At 41.5% G+C, this 21,369-nt stretch overlaps 1 protein-coding gene across 2 annotated transcripts in view; it reads left to right on the forward strand.

Moving 5' to 3' along the window:
* The first annotated feature begins 3,412 nt into the window (after window positions 1-3,412).
* Window positions 3,413-21,369, forward strand: part of MAP3K5 (mitogen-activated protein kinase kinase kinase 5) — a 180,090-nt gene continuing 162,133 nt past the window's right edge. The window contains exon 1 of one of the 2 annotated variants that reach the window (XM_037045671.1): window positions 3,413-4,194. In XM_037045671.1, the coding sequence (XP_036901566.1) occupies window positions 3,753-4,194 (442 nt within the window). In that variant the 5' untranslated portion in view covers window positions 3,413-3,752. The remainder of the gene's footprint in view (window positions 4,195-21,369) is intronic. The other variant, XM_037045670.1, reaches the window with a different exon arrangement.

The following is a 21,369-nucleotide window of genomic DNA, read 5'->3' on the forward strand; positions in this document are numbered from 1 at the left end:
TACCCTTTGCCATTAATATTTAGGCTTAAATATTTGCTAGATTATGATGATTCAAAAGATAAAGTATATGGTAATTTCGTGGTGAAAAACCAGGTAAAATATTTTTGTCTAAATATTTTAACAAATTGGACTCTATCATAGAGTCCAATGGTCATTGGACCATTTTACAGTGGTCATTCAATATAACATACAATACGTAATTCAGTAAAGTCACTTACTTATTCATTATAGTTTAAGTCTTTTATAAGTAATGCACGATTCTAAAATGACTTATAAGGGAACTCAAAGTAAGCTTTTATGCCACAAATTTGGGTGTGTCATTCATTGCCCACTTATACGGCTTCTGTAAGAGGAACAGCAGGACAGATGTCTATTTTTGCCTGTGGAGAATTATTTTACTCATCTTTAGAGTTCATTTCAATCTCTTTAGGTGCTGAAAATCCTAGTAGTACTTTTGTTGCTAAATTCTAGTAAATCTGCTAATTTTAAAGCATTTACTGAATCACTTAAGATGAAAAGAACCCCCAAATAAGATCTTTAGATGATAGCCTTGCTTTATCAAATCCTATAGGCCCACTAAAGGAGTCTTGTTCTCAAAATTAGTTAAATCACATCTCTGTTGGGGTGTGGGGTGGGGCTCAACGTAAAACTCCCCATGTGAATCTGATCTTTGCCTGTGATGAGGATCCATCACCCAGAACTGTGTTATAGTGGATGGAGGGAGAATTTGAAGCTACTGGATATCCAAAGAAAGCAGGTCATCTTCCAGACTTTTGTTGGAGGATTAAGAAATCCAAAATAGTTTTTGAGAGGGTGGAACCCTCTTAGCACCAGAATTATCTTCTGGATGGTGGACCCCTTGTAGTACAGGTTTCCCCCCACTAGGTGAGTGTTCTAGGAACCCATCTGTGTCAGTGTTCCAGCTGGCATTGTTGTGAGAGGCTGTGTTGACCTTCAGTGAAAATTTTTTTTAAACTCTTTCAACACATTTGCCCATTTCATGATGGGTGATTTGTGAGTGCACCTGCCACACTGTGCTGAGTGTTCAGCAGTTTTTGACCAAAAATGGCATCACCCTCCTCCTCCATTGAGTGACTTTTTTTTTTGTTTCCTGGATGACAAAAGTCCTCAAAGGGAAACGTTGACCAGTGTTGAAGAGGTGAAACAACAAAAAGCAGAAGCACGAAAAAGCATCAAAATCGATGAGTTCAAAAATTGTTTTGAGTAGTGGAAAAAAACATCTTATAGGTATATTACATCAGGTGGAGAGTATTCTGAAGGTGACTGGTTTAAATGTGTAAGAATAAATACACAATTTTGTATAAATAAATCCTGTGTTTTGGAGTGTACTCCGTTATATATAAAAATAATACAATTATGACGCAAATGGCAAACTTCAAGATGAAACAGAGCATCAATCACCACAAACAACATCTGGCCTCGTTGACTTTAGCCTCAGATGGTTCCGCAAGAGTTAGCTCTCCCTGGCTTTTGGTGGAAGAATTTGAAACACAAGCACAGTACACAGCTTCCAGAATAAGAAAAATGGTCTTTTGACATGATATTTTAATTCAAAATTTTGCAAATAGACTCCTGTCTCAACTTCTCATCTCCTTTCTTTTAAACTTTATGTGGTTGTTAAATGAACTGGTTGCATGTCCAGGATATAAAAAAAAACAGGCTGACAGATGATCTTATCACCACATTACAATTAGGAGCAGAGGATGGCACAGGCTCTGGACTGGAACCTGCTCTTGTTACTAACTCCTTGTCTGACATTGGGTAACATTTTTACCCTCATCTATAAAGATGAGAGTCCCGTAATATGCATACATATTAGCAACCCATCAAAATGTTGTTGCAATATGATCACAGATTTCACTAAATATATGCATGCTAAGTAGATACGGATCATGTTGATTTTAGTTGACATGAAGAGTATAAAGTTTCCTTACTATAAATTTACTTCTACCATCTAACAAACCTTTAGAAGAAGCTAAAGTTACATTGCTTCCTTGAGGATACTATTGTGAAGCTGCTAGGCTTTTCCCTCATTACTATTTTCTCCTTTTGACTTCACTGTTTCATCCTTCCTCCCCCTAAGCTTGAATGTAATTTGCATTATTTTTCTACCTTTTTCACAGAACTCAATCTCAGGTCCTGGATATGAGAAGCCTAAAACCCGTTAACTTTATTTCCTTGCAACTTTCTCTGGTTTTCCTAAAGTTACAGCATTGTGGAGAAGTTTTCTGAGAATTTGCACAACTGTTTTTTGCTCTTTAAATAAGTAGATCATTTTTTAATATTCTTAAGCAATCCAAGCATTGTTTTTCCTGTGGTGCAATTTAAAGACAGAGTAAGTCCCTTAATTTCCCTCTTTCAACTGGCGGCTGATGATTTGACCAGTCTTGCATAGACCTTGTCTTCTATCCCAAGAATATGACACATGCGTGGAGGGTGGCGGGGAGGGAAAAGCAGCTGTTAAGATTCTAAATAAGAATACTAAACCGGCCAGGAGTTGGAGCCAATCAATTACTCATTAATAATAGCACAATTATTGGAAAATTTTTAATGAAATATATGACGGGAGTACTTGATAAATTTTGCCTGCCACTTCTGGAGTGCCACTGTCACGAATAAACCACCCTCCCCAGATTAGGCCCCAGGTCCAGAACACTCATAGAAATCCTCGCGCCTTTAGCAACTCGGGCCTCGGGGCTGCCCGATTCCTTTCAGACCGCACTATCGAGAGAGTCCCACAGGGGCCAGAGGGGGGCGCCATGGCCGCGGGAAACGCTTAATTTGCCTCCAGGGCAAGTTCAGGAGACCTTCGCATTCGCGAGAGACTTTTTGCGCCATCCTGTTGTCCCGTGCACTCCGCACTTTTGCCTAATCCAGGCGTTCTTAGGAGAGAGCCTGGTTGGTGGCTTAAAACCTTTGCCCCGCGCCGCGCTGGGGCTGAAGTCTGGGAGTCCCGGCGTGATCAGTTTCCACCGGGCTCCGGCTTCCCAGCAGCGCCCTCCTCCAGGGCGGGCCCTGACGCTCATTGCCGCGACGAGTGGGCGGCTAGGAGCCTGTAGCACCCAGGGCGGGCGGCTGCAGCGTACGCCGAGACTCCAGCGGTGAGGCTGGTGCTGGAACTAAGCTGTTGCAGCAATCGGAAGGAAAAAGAGGCCAGGACACTAGGAAGACATAGAGCAGATGTAGGGGAGCTGCCGCCGAAGAGGGAGGCGGATCTGTTCCCGGACGCCGCCTACGGAGCCTGCCTGCCGGTAAGATGCCGGCCAGGTAGCTCCCCACCCAGAGGGCGCTCTTTCTGGCCCCTCCCCAAACGCCGGGCGCGGAAGGAGCCGTGGACGCGCCGCGGCGACAGCCCGGGACGCTCCACACTCCGAGCGCGGCGCCCTTGAGCTGCGCCGCCGAGCAGGTTTGCAAGTCGATTCGTCTGCCCGCCAAGGAAAGGAACCGCGGTCTCTCCCGTTCCCGCTCAACCCGCTTCTCCACCCCTTGTACTTTACTCCCTGAAGCGGGCGAGCAGCGCGGCCACGGAGGCGCCGAGGAGGGGCGAGACGCCGCCGGGTAGCGGCGTCCCTTTGGAAGAAAGGGCGCCGGAGAGGAGGCGTCGGCGCGGCGCGGAAGGCGCGACGCGCGATGGCAGCTGCTTAGCCCGGCGTGCCCGGAGCAGCCCGGAGCTGTGGCTGCCCAGACGGTGCGGCTGGACGGGGGACGCCGCTGCAACCCGCCCGGGAAGGATGAGCACGGAGGCTGGCGAGGGCATCACTTTCTCCGTGCCACCCTTAGCTCCCTCGGTCCTCTGCTCCTTCGCCGAGGGTGGCAATTGCCGGACGGGAGGAGCGGTGGCCGACGGCGGGGAGAGCCGGCCACCACCGCCGCCACCGGGCAGCTTCTGGAATGTGGACAGTGCCACTGCCCCTGGCGCTAGCTGTCCTACTGCCCCTTCAGCGAGCAGCGCCACCCGTTGCCGGGGCAACTCCGGTGGCGGAGGCGGCCGACGGACCACAGTGGCATATGTGGTCAACGAAGAGAGCCAGGGGCAGCTGATGGTGGCCGAGAGCGAGGCCCTGCAGAGCCTGCGGGAGGCGTGCGAGACGGTGGGCGCTACACTGGAGACACTCCATTTTGGTAAACTGGACTTTGGGGAGACCACGGTGTTGGACCGTTTCTACAATGCAGGTGCGTAGGTAACTCTTTTAACGTCCACAGTGAGGGGCCGCTGCGGAGGAGAAAAGATACGTTTTGGGGGGTAGCAGGCGTGCTTCCTACTTAATTACTACTTGCCCCAGCGTGGGGCAGTGAGCGGTGGTGCGGGACTGATGCTGGCGCTCGCGGCTCCTGGGAAAAAGTGGTTGCTGGTGCAAGAGCCTGTGTGTATCTGTGCGGGAGACCGACCGTCTCACCCGCCCCCCCCCCCCACGCTGGAACCCTAGAGCCGGTGCGGTCCTCATGAACAACTTATGTTCATCAGCAGTGCTCGATACGTGTCCCAATCAGCCGTTTTCCATTCAGTGTCTTGGTTTGTCTTGTGTTTGGATTGGGCCCCTATCGTCCTTCTACGAGTATATCTACCTGTGACTGTTTTAGACGACATTCTCATTTTTTTTTCTGTGTAATTTTGGGAGTACAGAAACCATGACTTACGCCACGAAGCCAGCTGCACGCAATGTATCTATATAAATTTGCATGTCGTGTCATGATCTTCCCAACTCATTTTATGTAAACAAGTTTAGTGGCTTGAATTTCCTATTTCTTATCAATTTGTACTTTCAAGTAATTACTTCCAAGAGTAATAACCTTGTCACATACACTAAACTTCCGAGGTATCTTTTTAGGACTTCCGTGAAAGAACTAGGGTCTGTTTTTATTACCCCATATACCACGATGAGCTGGAAAGTGTGTAATTTAACATTGTTTGAAACGCTGGTATGCTATCTTAATAACTAAGAGTAAATTGGCCATTAAAATGATTGCTAGCATAGTCCATGAAAAACTAAGTGTTTTCAATCTATCACAGATTTCGGTGTTACTGTAGGTCTGGTGACTGAAGCAGTTAGCTGTGTGTTAGCAAATAGTAGAAATGATGTTACTGAAATTAACTTTTAGTACCCTGTGCAACCAATGTTGAGAGTATTATTTATTTTTACAAGTGTGGATAGGAAATTTGATTTAATGGTTGTTTCAGACAATAAGGTTCTTGCATTTGTGATCACATAAAAGGTTTTACATTCCAGTTTTGTTTTCAGCTCTGATTTTCTTCAGTTTCTTCAGAACACCTGAAGGAGGCTTGTGTCAGTTTTGGAATTCAGCCAAAGCTGACTATTTTAAGAACAAGAAGAACTTTATGTTAAGGAAGTCAGACTGAATAAACTGGGACTTTCTGGTTCTGGGTTTTTGGGGGGTTTTTTTTCAGTCTTGGTTGGTCTTCATAACTGAACATGAGTATAATGTAGCGTAAGTTGGATCTTTGGGTGGCTTGCTATAAAAATTGCATGAATATAACTTTTCTAAAAATTATAGCACTCTTATTTTGGCATTATAATTTGGAAGAAGCTTCAAAGAACTGAGAGAGATGTGAGGGCAACATGCAACTAAATAGCTTATTTTTACTGTACTAATAGATTGGGTATTTTTTATATGGCCCTATTAACAAATCTTAAACTGTGAGGTAATTTGAACGTTTTCTAGCAAGGCTCGCGTACTATTTATTCTCCAAATACTGTCTCTGGAAAAAGGAGAGAGAAAGATTAGAAGAGACCTGACATTTGAACTATATCTCATTTAATCCTCCCAACAAGCCTGTGAAGGAAGAGCCTTCTTATTGTCCTCCTTAGGTGGGAAGACCAAAGGATCCATAACCAGGTCCAAGATTCAGGTAGCAACTGGTCAATGCCAGATTCCACTTCCGGTGCCTAACTCTAAACGAGCATGCTTTACCCTCGCTGCCTCCATTTAGCTAGAGTGATGTACTTTCAGAGTCAAGGAAGCTGTCTATCTGGGAATCGTGTGACAGGGAACTGGCAGGGACCTACTGAGCCATTTAGGTGCGCTGAGGAATAGTGAGGAAGACTGTCTCTCGAAGGAACAGTGTTTGCAGGCCATCTCTGTCCTATTCCACTGCACAGGTCCCAGCTTAACCCCTGCTTATGTGAGTGACATGAACTTTTGAGCCTTCTCATTCAGAATGAAGACTGGACAGAATGAAGATAGGAATCGGTTTTGTTCAAACCCTTCGTTTTTCTAAATTGAGGGTTACTGAGTTGGATGGAAGCTGAACTTTTGTTTTGATTTCTAAACGAGTGAATGTCCGTTTTCCACCAGGATTCGGCAGAGTTTTCTTTGAAGATGCCAGGTGATAAATATTTTATACTTTGCAGGAGGTCTCTCGCGCAGAGAGAGAGGTCTCTATTCAACTCTGCTGCTGTGATGCTAGGGTAGCCAAAACAATACCTAAACAAATGGTTGTGGCTGTAGTCCAATAAAACTTTATTAATGGGCACTGAAATTGGAATTGTATACATTTCACAAAATATTATTCTTTTTATTCCTCCCCCCACCATCATTAAAAGATATAAAAGCCATTCTTAGCTTGTAAGCTGTAAAAAAAAATGGGCTTGAGAGGATTTTGGTCTCTGGGACGGTCTGGCCTTTGCAGTACCTCCACCACCTCCATTTAAAAGCTGGATCATTATGATAGAGTGGGAAGAGCACTGCCCTGCAACTTAGATATGTGTTTTCATTCTTGCTCTGCTTTGAACTGTGTAATTATAAGCAAGGCTCTTGATCTCCAAAAGGCTTTTAAAATTGACTGGGGATGGAAGTGGAGGATTGAACTAAATTTCTGATTCCCTCATTTAATCCTGTAAGTTTGCAAAGGCAAGGCAGCGTGGTATGAGGATTGGAATAAGAGTTCAAGAGCTGGATTCTGGTCCTTGGTTCTTTTCTGATTGAGAGCAAGTCATTTAAAACCTCGGAAAAGAGCTGAAGGGTTTCTGAGATTCCCTTCAGCTCTCAAATTCTGTACTTTAAAATCACAGCACTGTTAATGCAAAATGAATTACTTCAGTCCATATATGCCATGTTCCTGGCCCCAAGGAGTTGAGAGTTGGTGGGGAGGGGAGATTGAAAGGCTGGCTGTAATGGGGCCTCAGAGAAGGTCCACAGAGAGTGCCTTGGAATTAGGCCTGTGCGTGCAGTGGGCTCAGTGGGGTCAGAGGTGACACTGAAACTGAGGTGGAAAGGTAAGCAAGGACAACTTCATGAGGGCATGACATTTAAAAGGAATGTCGGTGTTCCAAAAGCTCAACTTAATAAGATGAATAAGAACGTACAGGTTCCTTACATTTCCACAAACTTCTTCTATCTATGAACTGGTGTCATTTTAAAGAATAGATTGCCATTAAAGGTTTTCACTGATTTTTCTCTGTGTGATCCTTACACTGTAATCTAGTTTGTTTTTTAACTACATTTGTCATTCTCACTTTCATTCCTTTGCTGAGGGGAAACTAATGTTGTATCAAAGGTTTTTTTGAGAAAATATATTGTATTTGTATATACAAAACTATTACTCGGATTGCAATGCCAAGCTAGCATCCCCAGCCCCCTGCATTGCGGGCAGTAAATCTCTATGGAAGCTAAGAGATGTGAGTGATACAGATGTTACTGATACAGAGCTGCTCCATTCCGGCCTGCAGAACCCCCCCCCCCCCCACACACACACACACCTGGCAGGTTCTCATAAAAAATTTTTAATGAACATCAGTTCTTTGAAGTATAGCTAGAATAGGCTTTGTTATTCCCCCACTTTGCTTATAAGAAAATGAAGCCATAAGTGGTTCTATTCACTCATGCAGGTTAAATGATTATAGGGTTGCTGCTTGGAACCAGGAGCACATTTTGCCTCAGAAGCAGTATTAGCCACGGTGGTTAGATTCTGGGACCAGCCTGGAAGAAGCCATGTTAACTCAGTGGACTTGAAGTGTGAAACCCATTCACTATTTTAAACCTTCAAGAAAATTATGTTACTGAAACCTAAAACTGGGACTTTGCACCTGTGCTTTGTTAGAATTAGAACTTTTCCTTTTACCTACCTTCTGGTAGCGTCTTGGCCAGGAACCTCACTTTGGATTGGTAGTGATGAGGGGCTGTAGTGAAGTCTAGGACAAAGGAAGGATTGACATGGCCTGAGAATAAAGGCTAGCTTTGCGGATATAGTAAATGTGTGGGAAAACTCATTATTATTATAATTTTCCCATTTCACCAGAGATGAGTCAAACTATCATGCCCATTGACAGCAGTGTTTGAGAACCTCTGACCTAATCTGCCTTACAGCCCCTTCCCTTCCTTGCTTCCCCAGGGAAGAAACCAGCCTTAGCAAGATTATCAAAAGAGCAGACGTGGACAAACTCGTAAGGGAGAAGTATGGTTAGGAAGGGGTTACAAAACATCTCCGTAGTGCCCTGCACAGGGGTTTTCTCTGGCCTTTTGACTTTTTGCTGGCCCACCATTGCCCACCCTCTGAATCCAAAGCGCCGTGCTTCCTTTTGCTTTCTGGAAGACAGAATTATAATTTGCCAAAAAGAGCTGTACTAGAAAAGTAGAGTAAAGCAAAACTAAAAGGACAGCTCCAAAGGACAAAAGTAAGTTTGTTTTTAGAACATCCATTTCGTACCCGAAATACTCAACTTTAGATTGTTGTGACTGGCCTGGGTTCCCAGGCTCTTGATGTCCTGGTTTCTTTCCTCAACTCGGTCTCCTGTGGTCTGCTTAAGCCATTCATCTGCTGGTAGATCAGGTTGGTCCCACTGGTAGGTGAAGCCTAATTAGAAGTACACAATGTGGCCTTGTTGTACCTGTGGCCTTGGTGGGTGCCAGCCTTTTGGGAGCTCTCTGCTACAGGTCAGTTCCTGTCTCGTGACTACTGGGACTGTCCCCTGCTTCCTGTTTTGGAGGCCTGGTTAGAGGCCCATTCAGTTCCTGCTTCTGGTTTGCAGGATAAAATTGGGTCACAACTTTTTTTTTGTGGAGGAATGAGAGATTGATGAGCACAAAGCCCAGTGACTGTGTAAGTGTCCATCAACAGGTCCCAGCTGTTTGCTTTCCGAGTGTGTTGCCCCAGGTAGTCTCTTCAGACATCATCCTACTCCACCTGAGGCAAGATGAGAGCTGAGCCTGGGAAATGAAGTCGGAGCAGACAGTTGGAATCCATCGCTATGTGGGTATCAGGAAGAAATCAGAAACCCACAGCTTTAGGAAGGGAATATATGATTTTTGTTCAGTTGTTGTGCCTTTATCTTTCTTTTATTTTCTTAGTATAGGTTTATGAAGTTGCTCTGACATAAATTTAGCAGGTGACTTTAAATTAAAAGGGTAAGCTGAACATTTGTGGAATCATGTTGGTAACTAAGTTCTCAAAATCTCGAAAACAGCCTTGCCTTTCTGAAATTCGGGTATTGCTAAGGAGGGAAACTGGCTGTATTTAAGAAATACACCCTTTCTTTCAAGGAGCAAAATTAGTTTTGCAAAAAATAGGAAAGCAAAACAAAATTATAGCTTATTTAAAAATCCACTGTCTATTCTCACATGTTGGTTTTTTTTTTAGTTGCTTTAATATATTGGCTTTTCTCTTTAACATGACTCAACATGTTGATCAAAATATGTGCCAAATTATTAGAGAGGGAGTAAGGGTATGAGACAAAACTGATTTTTAAAGATTTGTCTTATAATTTTAAAAAAATTTTAATGAGTACTTAACATCTAGCGAGTTTTATTTTGTAGCGTGTTCCCCCCGCCCCCCCGCCCCCAAAGAAAACACGTAAAACTAGAAGGCCGTAGCCCAGGCTACATTGTGGTAATGTTCTTAGGGGAGGCAGGGGCAGGAAAGAAAATGTAAATGTTAATAACATCTCCTACTGAAAAGCGTAACAGCTGATCTGTGTACACAGAAGTTGTACAAGGTGATAGTAAACATTCCATTACAAGCAAACCTTTTCTGGTGTAGTATGTAATCAACAATGAGGAAAAAGCAACTGCCTTTGGTAAATGATTCATACAGGAAGGAAGTTACAATCCTTTGTACAGCAAGTCTCTAAAAATGGTTGTAACCAATTGTATCAATTTTTTCAACACGTTTAGTCTTTTCTAAGAACTCTTTTCAGAAACAGAAACATGGGGAGAGCTGCCCTTGTGAATGTCAGGCCATCTGTTCATTGACTCTAAACCATATAAGGCCAAGTATTTGCCTAAGCCAGAGAATTTTTGTCCTCCTTGAAAAATGTTGCTTGCTGCTATTTCTTACTTAAAAATTGTCCAGTGAGAATAAATAAACTCAGGGTATTACATGTCAGATATTCCTTAACACCACATTCAAGATTTCTATGTTTATTGTGACAAATATTGTCTTAGACTGGAGGCAGCCAGGGCCAAGAGTGAGATGCCTTCCATCCGGGGCCATGACTTTTACCTCCAGCTAGGCCTTTCCCAGTTTTTAGTTTGGTCAAACTGGGGTGCAGGTGGCTTCATGTAGCTGCATGTAGTAGAATAATAATATAAATGTGTGTTGTTCTGTGCAGTGCTCTTTCAATCATGTTATCACCTGCATATAGTAAGCAGATGTGGCCATGCAATAATTATGTGTATTTGACGGTTGAGGAAACTCCTTCTTGGACAGCGTATGCGACTTGGCCAGGATAAATCAAGTGGTTGAGTAGGAGTCCAACTTAGGTCTTCTGACTTCCGAATAATTCCTTTGTTCTCCCCACCATACCACACTTCCCACTTGGGGTGAGAAAGATTTTGAAGTGCACATGCTGTCTAAGAGGGTAACATCTTGGTCCAGGTACCATTATTATGAGGAAGAGTCACCTCAATGACACTTAAGTTTTGGTGTCCTCTTGCTAATAAATTTCAGTGATTTCTTATGAACAATCTTGGAAAATAATCCATCAATAAACTGACTTTGTCATTTTTCTGTCAACACCAAAGAGGGAGCCTATAGCTTAGACTGAGTCTTGGTTGGTTACCAGTTGCTTGGCCTGGAGCTATAAACTGAGCTTCCTCCAGGCAAGCCTTTGGCTATTTTCAGAAGATGGTAGTAGGTAGTAGGATGGACTACCAGGTGACTGACCAAGCCTTTCTTTGGAGCGAGCCAGAGAGCTGAGTTGACAACAAAGCCTGGGGACACCACTTTTCCATTCCAGGAGGAGGACTTTTGCCTCCTGAGTCTCATTCACTTTCCCCCAGTGTTAGAGCATATTTCCAGTAGTTCAGTTTGATACGCACTTACACGTTGTCTGTGACACTCCTCCCACTGTGATAGATGCACGAAAGAATGACAGAAGAGAAGCTGGCATAAATCTACAGGATAATAGGGGCTTTTAGCTATCTGTTTCCATGGGAAAAATTGACGCTAAGTAAGAAGTCGAGAGGAACTACCTGTACTCCCCTATTTATCCCCACCCAACTAATACTTTAAATGTTTTTTAAAATTTAAGTTAAGCATCTCAGTCATAAAGTACATAAAATAGTACGTAACACTCATGCATTCACCACCTAGATATAATAGTTATTAAACATTTTGACATTTGTTTCACTTCTCACTTTTGGAGAAATAATTCTGGACAAAGCTAAAAGCCCCTTTCTGCCACTTTTACTTGTCTTCCTGGGAAACTGTTCCTTCATCAAAAATTCCAATTTAAAAAAATCTAAAATGATGGACCTCTACAAATGTAAACAAATGTCAAAAATTCAGTTTCATTAACTATTATTTAATGAGAAAACCACTAAGATATTAAAATTGGTGTAAGGGAGAATTTGAAGAGCTGATATATACACATACACAACCAGGAATGCTGAAATAAACTAGCTAAGAGCTACAAAACTGACTGATGCCTATAAGGCAATACTGTAAATACAGATTTTGGAGTCATCTTTTCTACAGGGGGAATTATATCTCTACCAAACAATATTCATTTGCTTTGCTGTGGACACCAACTATTAGCATTGCTGTAAGTTTTGCACAACTTGATTTTCATCCCAACAGCATTATAAAATGGTCATCACTAGGACAGTCAGAGGTGTACATCTTTTTAAAATCAGATAGTTCTCAGAGGATGAGCTAACACAAAGCCCAGCCCCAATACTTGCTACTGTCTTTTTCCCAGTTCCAAGTCTTTGACAACTTTTCTTTACAGTTATTCTCAGCAGGCTTTTGCTTGTGTTTTTCTCGGGTGCTTTTACCCAACCTGATTTCAAAGGGCCTGTTTTCTTTTCTCAGCTACTCTGCCATCTGAAACTGGGATCACCTTGAGAGGGTCCCCATATAACTTGTTTTAACCAGGTATCCTAATCATGATTGTTTCAGGTCAGAAAACATGTACAAACTGGATATTAGGATGTCAGTCACCTAGGTTTTGGATGTGAAAAAAGGTACAAGCCATCTACCAGAACTACCGTGCACATCTTTTAAAAATCAGATAGTTCCCAGAGGTGGATTGGCCAGAACCAAGTCAGAAATATGCTAATGGGATGCTTGCAGTGTCCACAAACTTGACTTCATTTTTATACTAGGAAATCGTCATTATTATTAATGGGAACTTCAGTAGGAGACTGTTCCAAATGGGCTTATCCTTTTAATATTACAGAGGGCTGGCAAACTGTTGTGAAATTCTACATGCCAAGTAGTGTATTACTCTGGTCTTGTAATTTAGGCAGGTCACACCCCAATGAACACCATGTGTTACCTACTGTGTGTTGTAGTCACTGTACATGCCTGATTTTATTCAATCTTTAAAACAGCTTTATGTGGCAAATAGCATCAGTAGATGAGTTTTACATATGGGGGAACTGTGACCCTGCAAGGATTATGAATGTTCTGAGTCACATGGCTGCATGGGCTGAAGTCAACTTTTGATCCTAAAATTGTCTGATTTCATAATCTGTTCATTTGTAACTGTGCTCTCCTGTCTCCCAGAAATAAGTTTTTTGTTTAAAAGCATTTAAATTGTCATTAATACTAGGATTGCAGTCTTACCAGTAGATGTTTGTTAACTACTTAGAAGATTTCTAAGGCCTGTACAAATTGAGTGTAGTTTCTGCTCATCATGATGTTGTAGCCTACACACCAAGTGCAACAATTCAATAAATAATTATTGGGAACTGCCGGATATGTGAGTTGTGATTAAGTAACAAATTCAAGGGAATTTTTTAAGGACTTCATAATGTTGGTGATTTCATAGAACTGTATAGTTGAGAACATTTATTACTGCTATAATAGATGTGAAAATACATTGAAAATAAAAATCATATACACTTATAAATGCATTCGGCTCCCTATTTTATTTTTATATAAAATTAGTTTCATATTGAAAACTATTTAAATAAAGTTACAGACTTTATAAAATTCTTTAAGCGCTTATAAATTTCGATAAGATCTTATTAAATTGAATTTCAAAGGAGTATTATAATTCTTTAATGAGGAAGATTTTTTTTTTACTGACTCATATGAAAACAAATGGCATTATGGCCTGAGACTTGGAAACTTATATAATTGTTTTTTTAGTAGTACAATTTGATCTTTATTCAAATTCTCTTATATTAATCTTTTCAGTTTGTTAGAAACTCTAGGCTGTTTTAGATGAAAATATGCCAACAATGTAATTTCTTCTTTTCTTTTTAATTATATTTTATTGATTATACTATTACATTCATCCCAATTTTCCCCCTTTGCCTGCCCCATCCAGCATCCCCCAATCCCTTGGGCAGCCCCCCACAATGGTTCATGCCCATGGGTCATGCGCGGGTTCTTGGCTACTCCATCTCCTATACTGTACTTTACAGCCCATAAGTACCTATTTGTACTTCTTAATCCCCTCACCTCTTTACCCATTCCCCCACAACCCCCTCCCATCGGGCAACCATCAAAATGCTCTCCATATCCATTATTCTATCTCTGTTCTTGTTTGCTTCATTTGTTTTTTAGATTCAATTGTTGATATGTATTTATTGCCATTTTATTGTTCATAGTTTTGATCTTAAATAATTTCTTTTAACATTTCATACAATAATAGTTTGGTGATGATGAACTCCTTTAGTTTTTTCTTGTCTTGGAATCTCTTTATTTGCCCTCCGATTCTAAATGATATCTTTGCTGGGTGGAGCAGTCTTGGCTGTAGGTCCCTGTTTCTTTTGATTTTGAATATTTCTTGCCAATCCCTTGTAGCCTACAAAGTTTCTTTTGAGAAATTAGCTGACAGTTTTACAGAACTCTCTTATAGGTAACTAACTGCTTTTCTCTTGCTGCTTTTAAGATTCTCTCTTTATCTTTGACCTTTATTTTAATTCTGATGTATCTTGGAGTGGGCCTCTTTATATCCATCTAGTTTGGGACTCTCTGCTTCCTGGATTTGCGTGTCTATTTCCTTCATCAAATAGGTTTTTTTTTTCATTATCTTTTCAAATAGATTTCCAATTTCTTGTTCTTCCTCTTTCCCTTTTGGCATTCCGATGATGCAAATGTTGGAATATTTGAGGTTGTCCTGGAGGCTGATTACACTATCCTCATTTTTTTGGATTATTTTTTCTTCTTGTTCTGAATGGTGGTTTTTTGCTTCCTTATGTTCCAAGTCATTGATTTGACTCTCGATTTCAACCACTCTTCTGTTAGTTTCCTGTAAATTGTTCTTTATTTTAATTAGTGTATTCTTCATTTCTTACTGGATCCTTTTTATGCTGTTGAGATCTTCACTAAGTTCCTTGAACATTTTTATAACCAGCGTTTTGATCTCTGGGTCTGACAGATTGTTTATCTCCATTTTGCTTGGTTCTTTTGCTGGAGTTTTGATCTGTTCTTTCAGTTGGGCCATGTTTCTTTATCTTCTCATTTTGGCAGCCTCCCTGTGTTTGTTTCTATGTATTAGGTAGAGCTACTATGACTCCCTGTCTTGGTAGCATGGTCTCAGGTAGTAAGTGCCCTGTAGGGTCCAGTGGCATAGTCTCCCCTTTCACCCAAGCTGGGTGCTTGAGTTCTGCCTTCTGTGTAGGTTAAGTACACCCTCCTCTTGTACTTGAGCTTTGATTGTAGTTGACAGGTTAATGGAAGGGGTTTACGTAGGCCAAAGGACTGGCTGTGACGACTGACCACTGACCTCTGTGGAGTATCAGCTGTGTGGGGGCAAGGTTGTGGTGCTCCAACATGGTCTGTAGCTGCCCACTGGGTGCACAGGCTCTGGAGTTTCCCAGGTGGTACAGGCCAAGGTCAGCCCCTGCTTGTGTTTTGTCCAGGGCCACCGTGTCTGAGCTATAAAGCAATCTGAGATGGCTGATACGTCTATTGGGTTTGGAGATTCCTAGGTGAAACCAAGCTGTTAATCTAGGTTGGCTGTTGCTTGTTTGAGAGGACTTAAGAAGTTGTGAAGCATGAGCCAAGCAAGACCAGCCATTCAATTAAAAAGCCGCTTGGATGGGCCCGTAAGTTGGGTGGGACAGAGGAGTCTCTGGGGATCTTCAGGGAGGAGTAAACATTGTTAGCCAGATCGATGGAATCAGCCTGCCAGCTCTGTGGCTCTGATGGGGGAGGGTTCAAAAAAGGGACAATGAATGGCCTTTACCTGCCTTTCTGTTCCCTAGCTCTTACTTTGATGCCACATGCTTCAGCTTCTCCCTCTATGCCACTGGTGCCTTTCAAGCTGCTACTCCACTGCTGGAGCTCAGAGGGAGTGAGTCTGAGTAAGGTTGTGTGTGGGTTCTTTGAGAGGAACTACTTGGGACTTGAGAAGTTTCTTCTACCTACTCAATCCCTGTTGGTTTTTGCAGTCAGAAGTTGTGGGGACTTAACTTCCTGGCATTGGAACCCTGGGCTGGGGGTCCTGGTGTGGGGCTGGGACTCCTTGCTCCCGAGATAGTCCTCCCAAATTTTTATCCACCACACATGGATGTGGGACCAGCCCATTCCATGTTTCTGCCCCTCCTACCAGTCAGGATGGTTGTGGTTTCTTTAATTCCATTAGTTGTCAGTCTTCCATTCAACTCAATTTCTGATGGTTCTGAGTGATGGTTGTTCTATATTTTGGTTGTAAGTTTGATGTAGTGTGATGCAATGAGCCCTGTTTACCTATGCCACCATGTTGACTGGTAGTTCTTGTAATTTTTATCTTTGTATTATTTAGTCCTATAGTCCATAATTGTGTTGCTTGCTTTTTGCTGATGCTTGGAGTGTATGGTCTTTGGTTGACAGTGAACAGTCCACCTGAATGCCAAGGTATTGAATGTCTGAGCCAGAATGAGAATGGTAAACAAACAAACTTCTATTTAGATAATGGATTCTAGGTGGCTGATACCCATTGGATACATCATAGATATGGAATCATATCTGTATTAAAATATACATAAATAAAGTTAAAATACGGGCTGTCTTTGGAGCTTCTAAGCATCACTTATGAATTATACTTCCTAATATGTCTAATTATTTGAGTCATGGATATACACACACACATATATATTTTATGTACATCAGCTCTACCAAAACAATTCCTAGATTTTTAGATTTGGTCTTGGGAAACTATTTTTGGCTGACCTCAGTAAAAATTCAGATATTCATAATCTGGACAGTAAGCTTTTAGTTTTTTGAAATTAAATTCTGTTCGTTTTCTGAGAGATGCACACTGGCCCGGTGTTCACCGTTTATGTATTAGCAGAGTAAGAAAAGGTTTGTATGCAGTTAGAGTTAGGCAATCTACAGGGTCAGGGAGTCTAACTTTAAAACTCAATGTATCTGTGTGTGTGTGTGTGTGTGTGTGTGTGTGTGTGTGTGTGTGAGTGTATTAGTTGCAGAGCTCAGTTGGGGTGTAAGTTGCTTAGCGTGACCTAGTGAAATTAGAGAACAGTGTTGTAGCTTGCACGTGAGTTATGACAAGAATGGTTGGCTTGACTTTTCTTGCCAAGCACCTTAGTGCTGCCAATATTTTATGTGCTTAAATTACACTTGGCTGTTGGTAAATCTGAAATAAAATTGGAAAGGAAATGCTAGCCTAGACTCTTAAAAGTTTCGAAGACTTTCTCTTCTTTATAAAATCCCTAGTGTAGAAAATCCATTTAATCATTAAATATAACACATGACTGGAACACCCAAGGACTGATCCTGCTGTGTTTATTAGAGTGAACATCGACCTTCAGGTCTGCGTTCTTTGTCTCCAAAGTCTGAAATTTGTTTCCAAAGTCTGAAGTTAAGAGTTGTTAGCATTATGAAATCTTTGTATGATCGTTTGTGCTTTTGACTTAACATGTATGTTCTAGGAGTGTTTTGTTAGTGTCTACTAGACCATTTAGCATGCATCCAAAAGAGTGGCATACCTGTGTCATAGGGCAGTTACTTTTGACTAATTTATGTCACACCAAACTATAGGTAAAAAAATTCGTGAACATAGTATGACGTCTGTCTGGAAGAAGTCCAGCTATTGTTAATGTAAGGAGAATGGTTTGTGCGATATCCATGTAACCTGGCAGCCAAGGAAAATGGACTGGAATGCTCATGTGTGAACAATGAAAACTTTACTATGTCAGTGGGGGTGGTAGGCACTATTGAGTGAGCATGTGTGCTGTGTAGCTGTCATATTCAAAATGAATGAGCAAGTACAGTAATGGATCTGCACCAAATTTAACATTAAGCTTGAACATTCCTCCATGTAAACTATTCAGATGATTCAGAAGGCTGCAGCTATGGGCAGCTGGTGATTGGCAGCTTCATCACGACAATGCACTGGCTCGTGCATCATGTCTTGTGTAGAGATTTTTGGTGAAACATCAAATTTGGCACCCTGCAACTTCTGGCTTTTACCAAAACTAAAATCACCTTTAAAAGGGAAGAGATCAGACTGTCAGTGAGATTCAGGAAGTTACGACAGGGCAGCTGATGGTGATTGGGAGAACTGTGTGGGGTCCTGGGGTACCTACTTTGAAGGGACCTGAGGTGTCATTGTCCCATGTACAGTGTTTCTTGTATCTTCAATAAATGTCTCTATTTTTCATCTTACATGCTGGACACCTTCTGGACAAACCTCGTATGTTTACAAAGTTCACTTTTGAAGGTTTTTTTTAAAGAAATTAATTAGATGCAAAGCTACACTAAGTAAAAAGGCAAATTCTTAATTGTGGGAGCATTTAAAAGCTGCTAATGTGTGTAAATATTCATTAGTGTTCATTAATGACAAGTTAGGGAACAGCTTGCCTGGATTTATGGGATGTTTAAAAGTTCAGACAGAATCCCCTGTTCTTGATTCGTTGTTTAAGGTAACAGAGAGCAGACAAAAGGCAGAAAACTCCCAACCTGAATTTGTAGGTGACAGAGCTTAAGTAACCTGTGTGGAGTTTTATGATTACATTTATAACTGGCATTACCTGTGGCTGGTTTCATGCCCGTTTATGAAATCTTTGAGCAGGTAAAACCTTGATATCACTAAGAATAACTCTTTTCTACTTCAGCCTAATCTCTTTACGCTTGGAAACAAAATTAAGATATTGCTGTATCTTCCTGGTTTTCCTCCAACATTAAGACACATTTTTTTTTTTTTTTTTTTTGCTGCTTGGTAAAATGTAGATAGGTAGTGGAAAAGTGCCGCCTCCCAATTTCCAAGCTTCATGGAGCTCAGGCGTCTGCATTTAATTAGGTTGTATTAAAGAAGCAGGTTTCGCCCTGGCTGGTGTAGCTCAGTGGATTGAGCACAGGCCTGCGAACCAGAGGATCGTGGTTTGATTCCCAGTCAGGCCACATGCCTGGGTTGCAGGCCAGTTCCCTGCATACCAACTCCCAGCAGGGGACGCACAAAAGGCAACCATACATTGATATTTCTCTCCCTCTCTCCTTCCCCTCTAAAGGTAAATAAATAAATAAAATCTTAAAAAAAATAAAGAAGCAGGTTTCATTTTGTTAAATATGTAGTGAACATTCTTCATAATCTCTTGATTATCCAGGATTGTAGCTGCTTCTCACTACCTATTTTCATCACATTTTAAAGCTGGAATAGCCCAACAAGGGCCACACTCCATTCTCACGTGGTCCCAGAAGCAAGTGAGTTGTTCGCACAAAAGCTCTTGCCCCCTGTATTGGGAGTTGGGAATTTTTTTTAAAGATTTTATTTATTTATCTTTAGAGAGGAAGGGAAGGAGAGAAGGAGAGAAACATCGATGTATGGTTGCTTCTCATGTGTTCCCTGCTGGGAACTGGCCTGCAACCCAGGCATGTGCCCTGACTGGGAATTGAACCACAGTCCTGTGGTTCTCAGGCCCGAGTTCAATCCACTGAGCTACACGAGCCAGGGCTGGAGTTGGGAATTTTGAAGCAAAACTGTACTGTGGCATTTATATGTTTCTTAACTTTTCCAGATCACTGCTGTTTAATGCTTTGTGCTTTTCTCTGAAAAAATCATTAGACATATTGGAATAATTTTGCGAAGGCAGATGTGAAGCAACCAGGATTTTTGTTTTCAAATTCTGTTTCTTGGGACTTGATCATTTTAGTTTATTTATCAGGACAGTAAGAATAGGTTACCTAGACAGTTCTGTGCAGAGCTTGAGCCACGCTAAATTCGAGAAGGTTTTCTGAGAGCATTAAAGGAGAAATGGACTGTGATTGGAGACTCCTAACCTGCTGTCAGTTTCTGATTATCTGGTCCACATGCTGAAAGCTCAGTTTATGGCTTGGACTGGCATATAAACTTCTGATGACTTTATATGTAGTCTATGTGAATTACCTTTTCAAGACTTGTACTTGGTCCCCTTCAGTCACAGAAGACAGTGTTGCCTAACTTTTGAGCCATAATATATACCTAATATGTGATCACCAGGAAATTTTTTCCTGAATCCAGCAGATTGCAGTTATTTATAAGCTTAAGTTGAGCATTTTTTTTCATTAAAGTTCAGAATAATCCTGTAAGTATTTGTGTATTTTTGTTCTCTCTTTAAGATCTGTGTAATTTTTTATTGTATGTTTCTGTTAGTTACCGCTTTTAGCTATTACATCTTTAAATAATCCTTTAAAAGCTATTAAATAAATCTCTGTTTGTTTAAGATTCAGTTTTTCAATGCATACTTTCTTTGGAGGATATAAAAAGCCTTTTGCTCTGTGAATCTTGCATCATATGTGAAATGACTAAGAAGGAACAACTGAAAAAGTGAAGTCCAATGTTATAGGATATTGAGAAATCCTTTATTAGAAAGGTCTGACATACAAGGAGCAGTTTTAGATACTTTAAAGGATTGTTAAAATATAATTTAACGTCTCTTTTCCTTGTCTGTCTTGTTTATCTGGTATGTCTAATAACTAATTTAGTGCTTGCCACATAATAGGCACTTGATACATGTTGACGGACTGAATGTATGAGTACGGCACTTCCGCTCCTGGTATTTTATTTTATTATTTTTATTTATTTTTCAGTTACAGTTGGCCTTAAATATTAGTTTCAGGTATACAGCATAGTGGTTAGACATTTACTCGGGGGACCCCCCAAACCAGAATTATCTTCTGGAGGGTGGGCTCCTTGTAATACAGGCTTCTCCTACAAGGTGAGTGTTCCAGGAACCCATCTGTGTCGGTGTGCCAGCTGGCGTTGTTGTGAGAGGCTGCATTCAGCTTCAGTGGATTTTTTGAAGACTCTTATAACACATTCACCCATTTCATAATGGGTGGTTTATGAGCGCACCTGCCCACACTGCTCTGCGTGTTCAGCAGTTTTTGATGAAAAATGGCAGTGACCCCTGTGCCCCAGCCTTTCTATTTACCCAGTCTTGTCCAAGAGACTTTTTTTTGTTGTTTGCCCAGATGACAAAAGTCCTCAAAGGGAAACATTTTGTTGATGTGGAAGAGATGGAACAAAAAATGACAGAAGGCATCAAAATCAACAAGTTCAAAAACTGTTTTGAGCAGTGGGAAAAGTCTCCATAGGTGCGTTGCATCAGATGGAGAGCACATTGAAGGTGCCTCAAGTTTAAACACGTGAGAATAAATATACAATTATTTATAAATAAATTCTCATTTGGGGGGGTTCCCCCCTTGTGTTATGAAAAAAAGTGGAGATTGTTGTCTTTTTAAAAAGGTGCAGGATTCCCAGTCAGGGCACATGCCTGGGTTGTAGGCCAGTTCCCGGCAGGGGCCAGTTCCCAGCAGGGGATGCACCAAAAGCAACCATACATTGATGTTTCCCTTCCTCTCTCCTTCCCTTCCCCTCTAAAGATAAATAAATAAATATTAAAAAAAAAAAGGTGCAGGGAAGAAGCAGCATGGTTAGTAGGCATAAGGTAGACAAGGAGAGAGAAAAAATGGAATGAGAAACAGAGGACTCAAAGAACTTATATGTATAGCCCATG

Source organism: Sturnira hondurensis, unplaced genomic scaffold (genome assembly GCF_014824575.4).
Source record: "Sturnira hondurensis isolate 20B ecotype Veracruz unplaced genomic scaffold, ASM1482457v3 Scaffold0004474, whole genome shotgun sequence".
In the NCBI taxonomy this organism is placed as follows: domain Eukaryota; kingdom Metazoa; phylum Chordata; class Mammalia; order Chiroptera; family Phyllostomidae; genus Sturnira; species Sturnira hondurensis.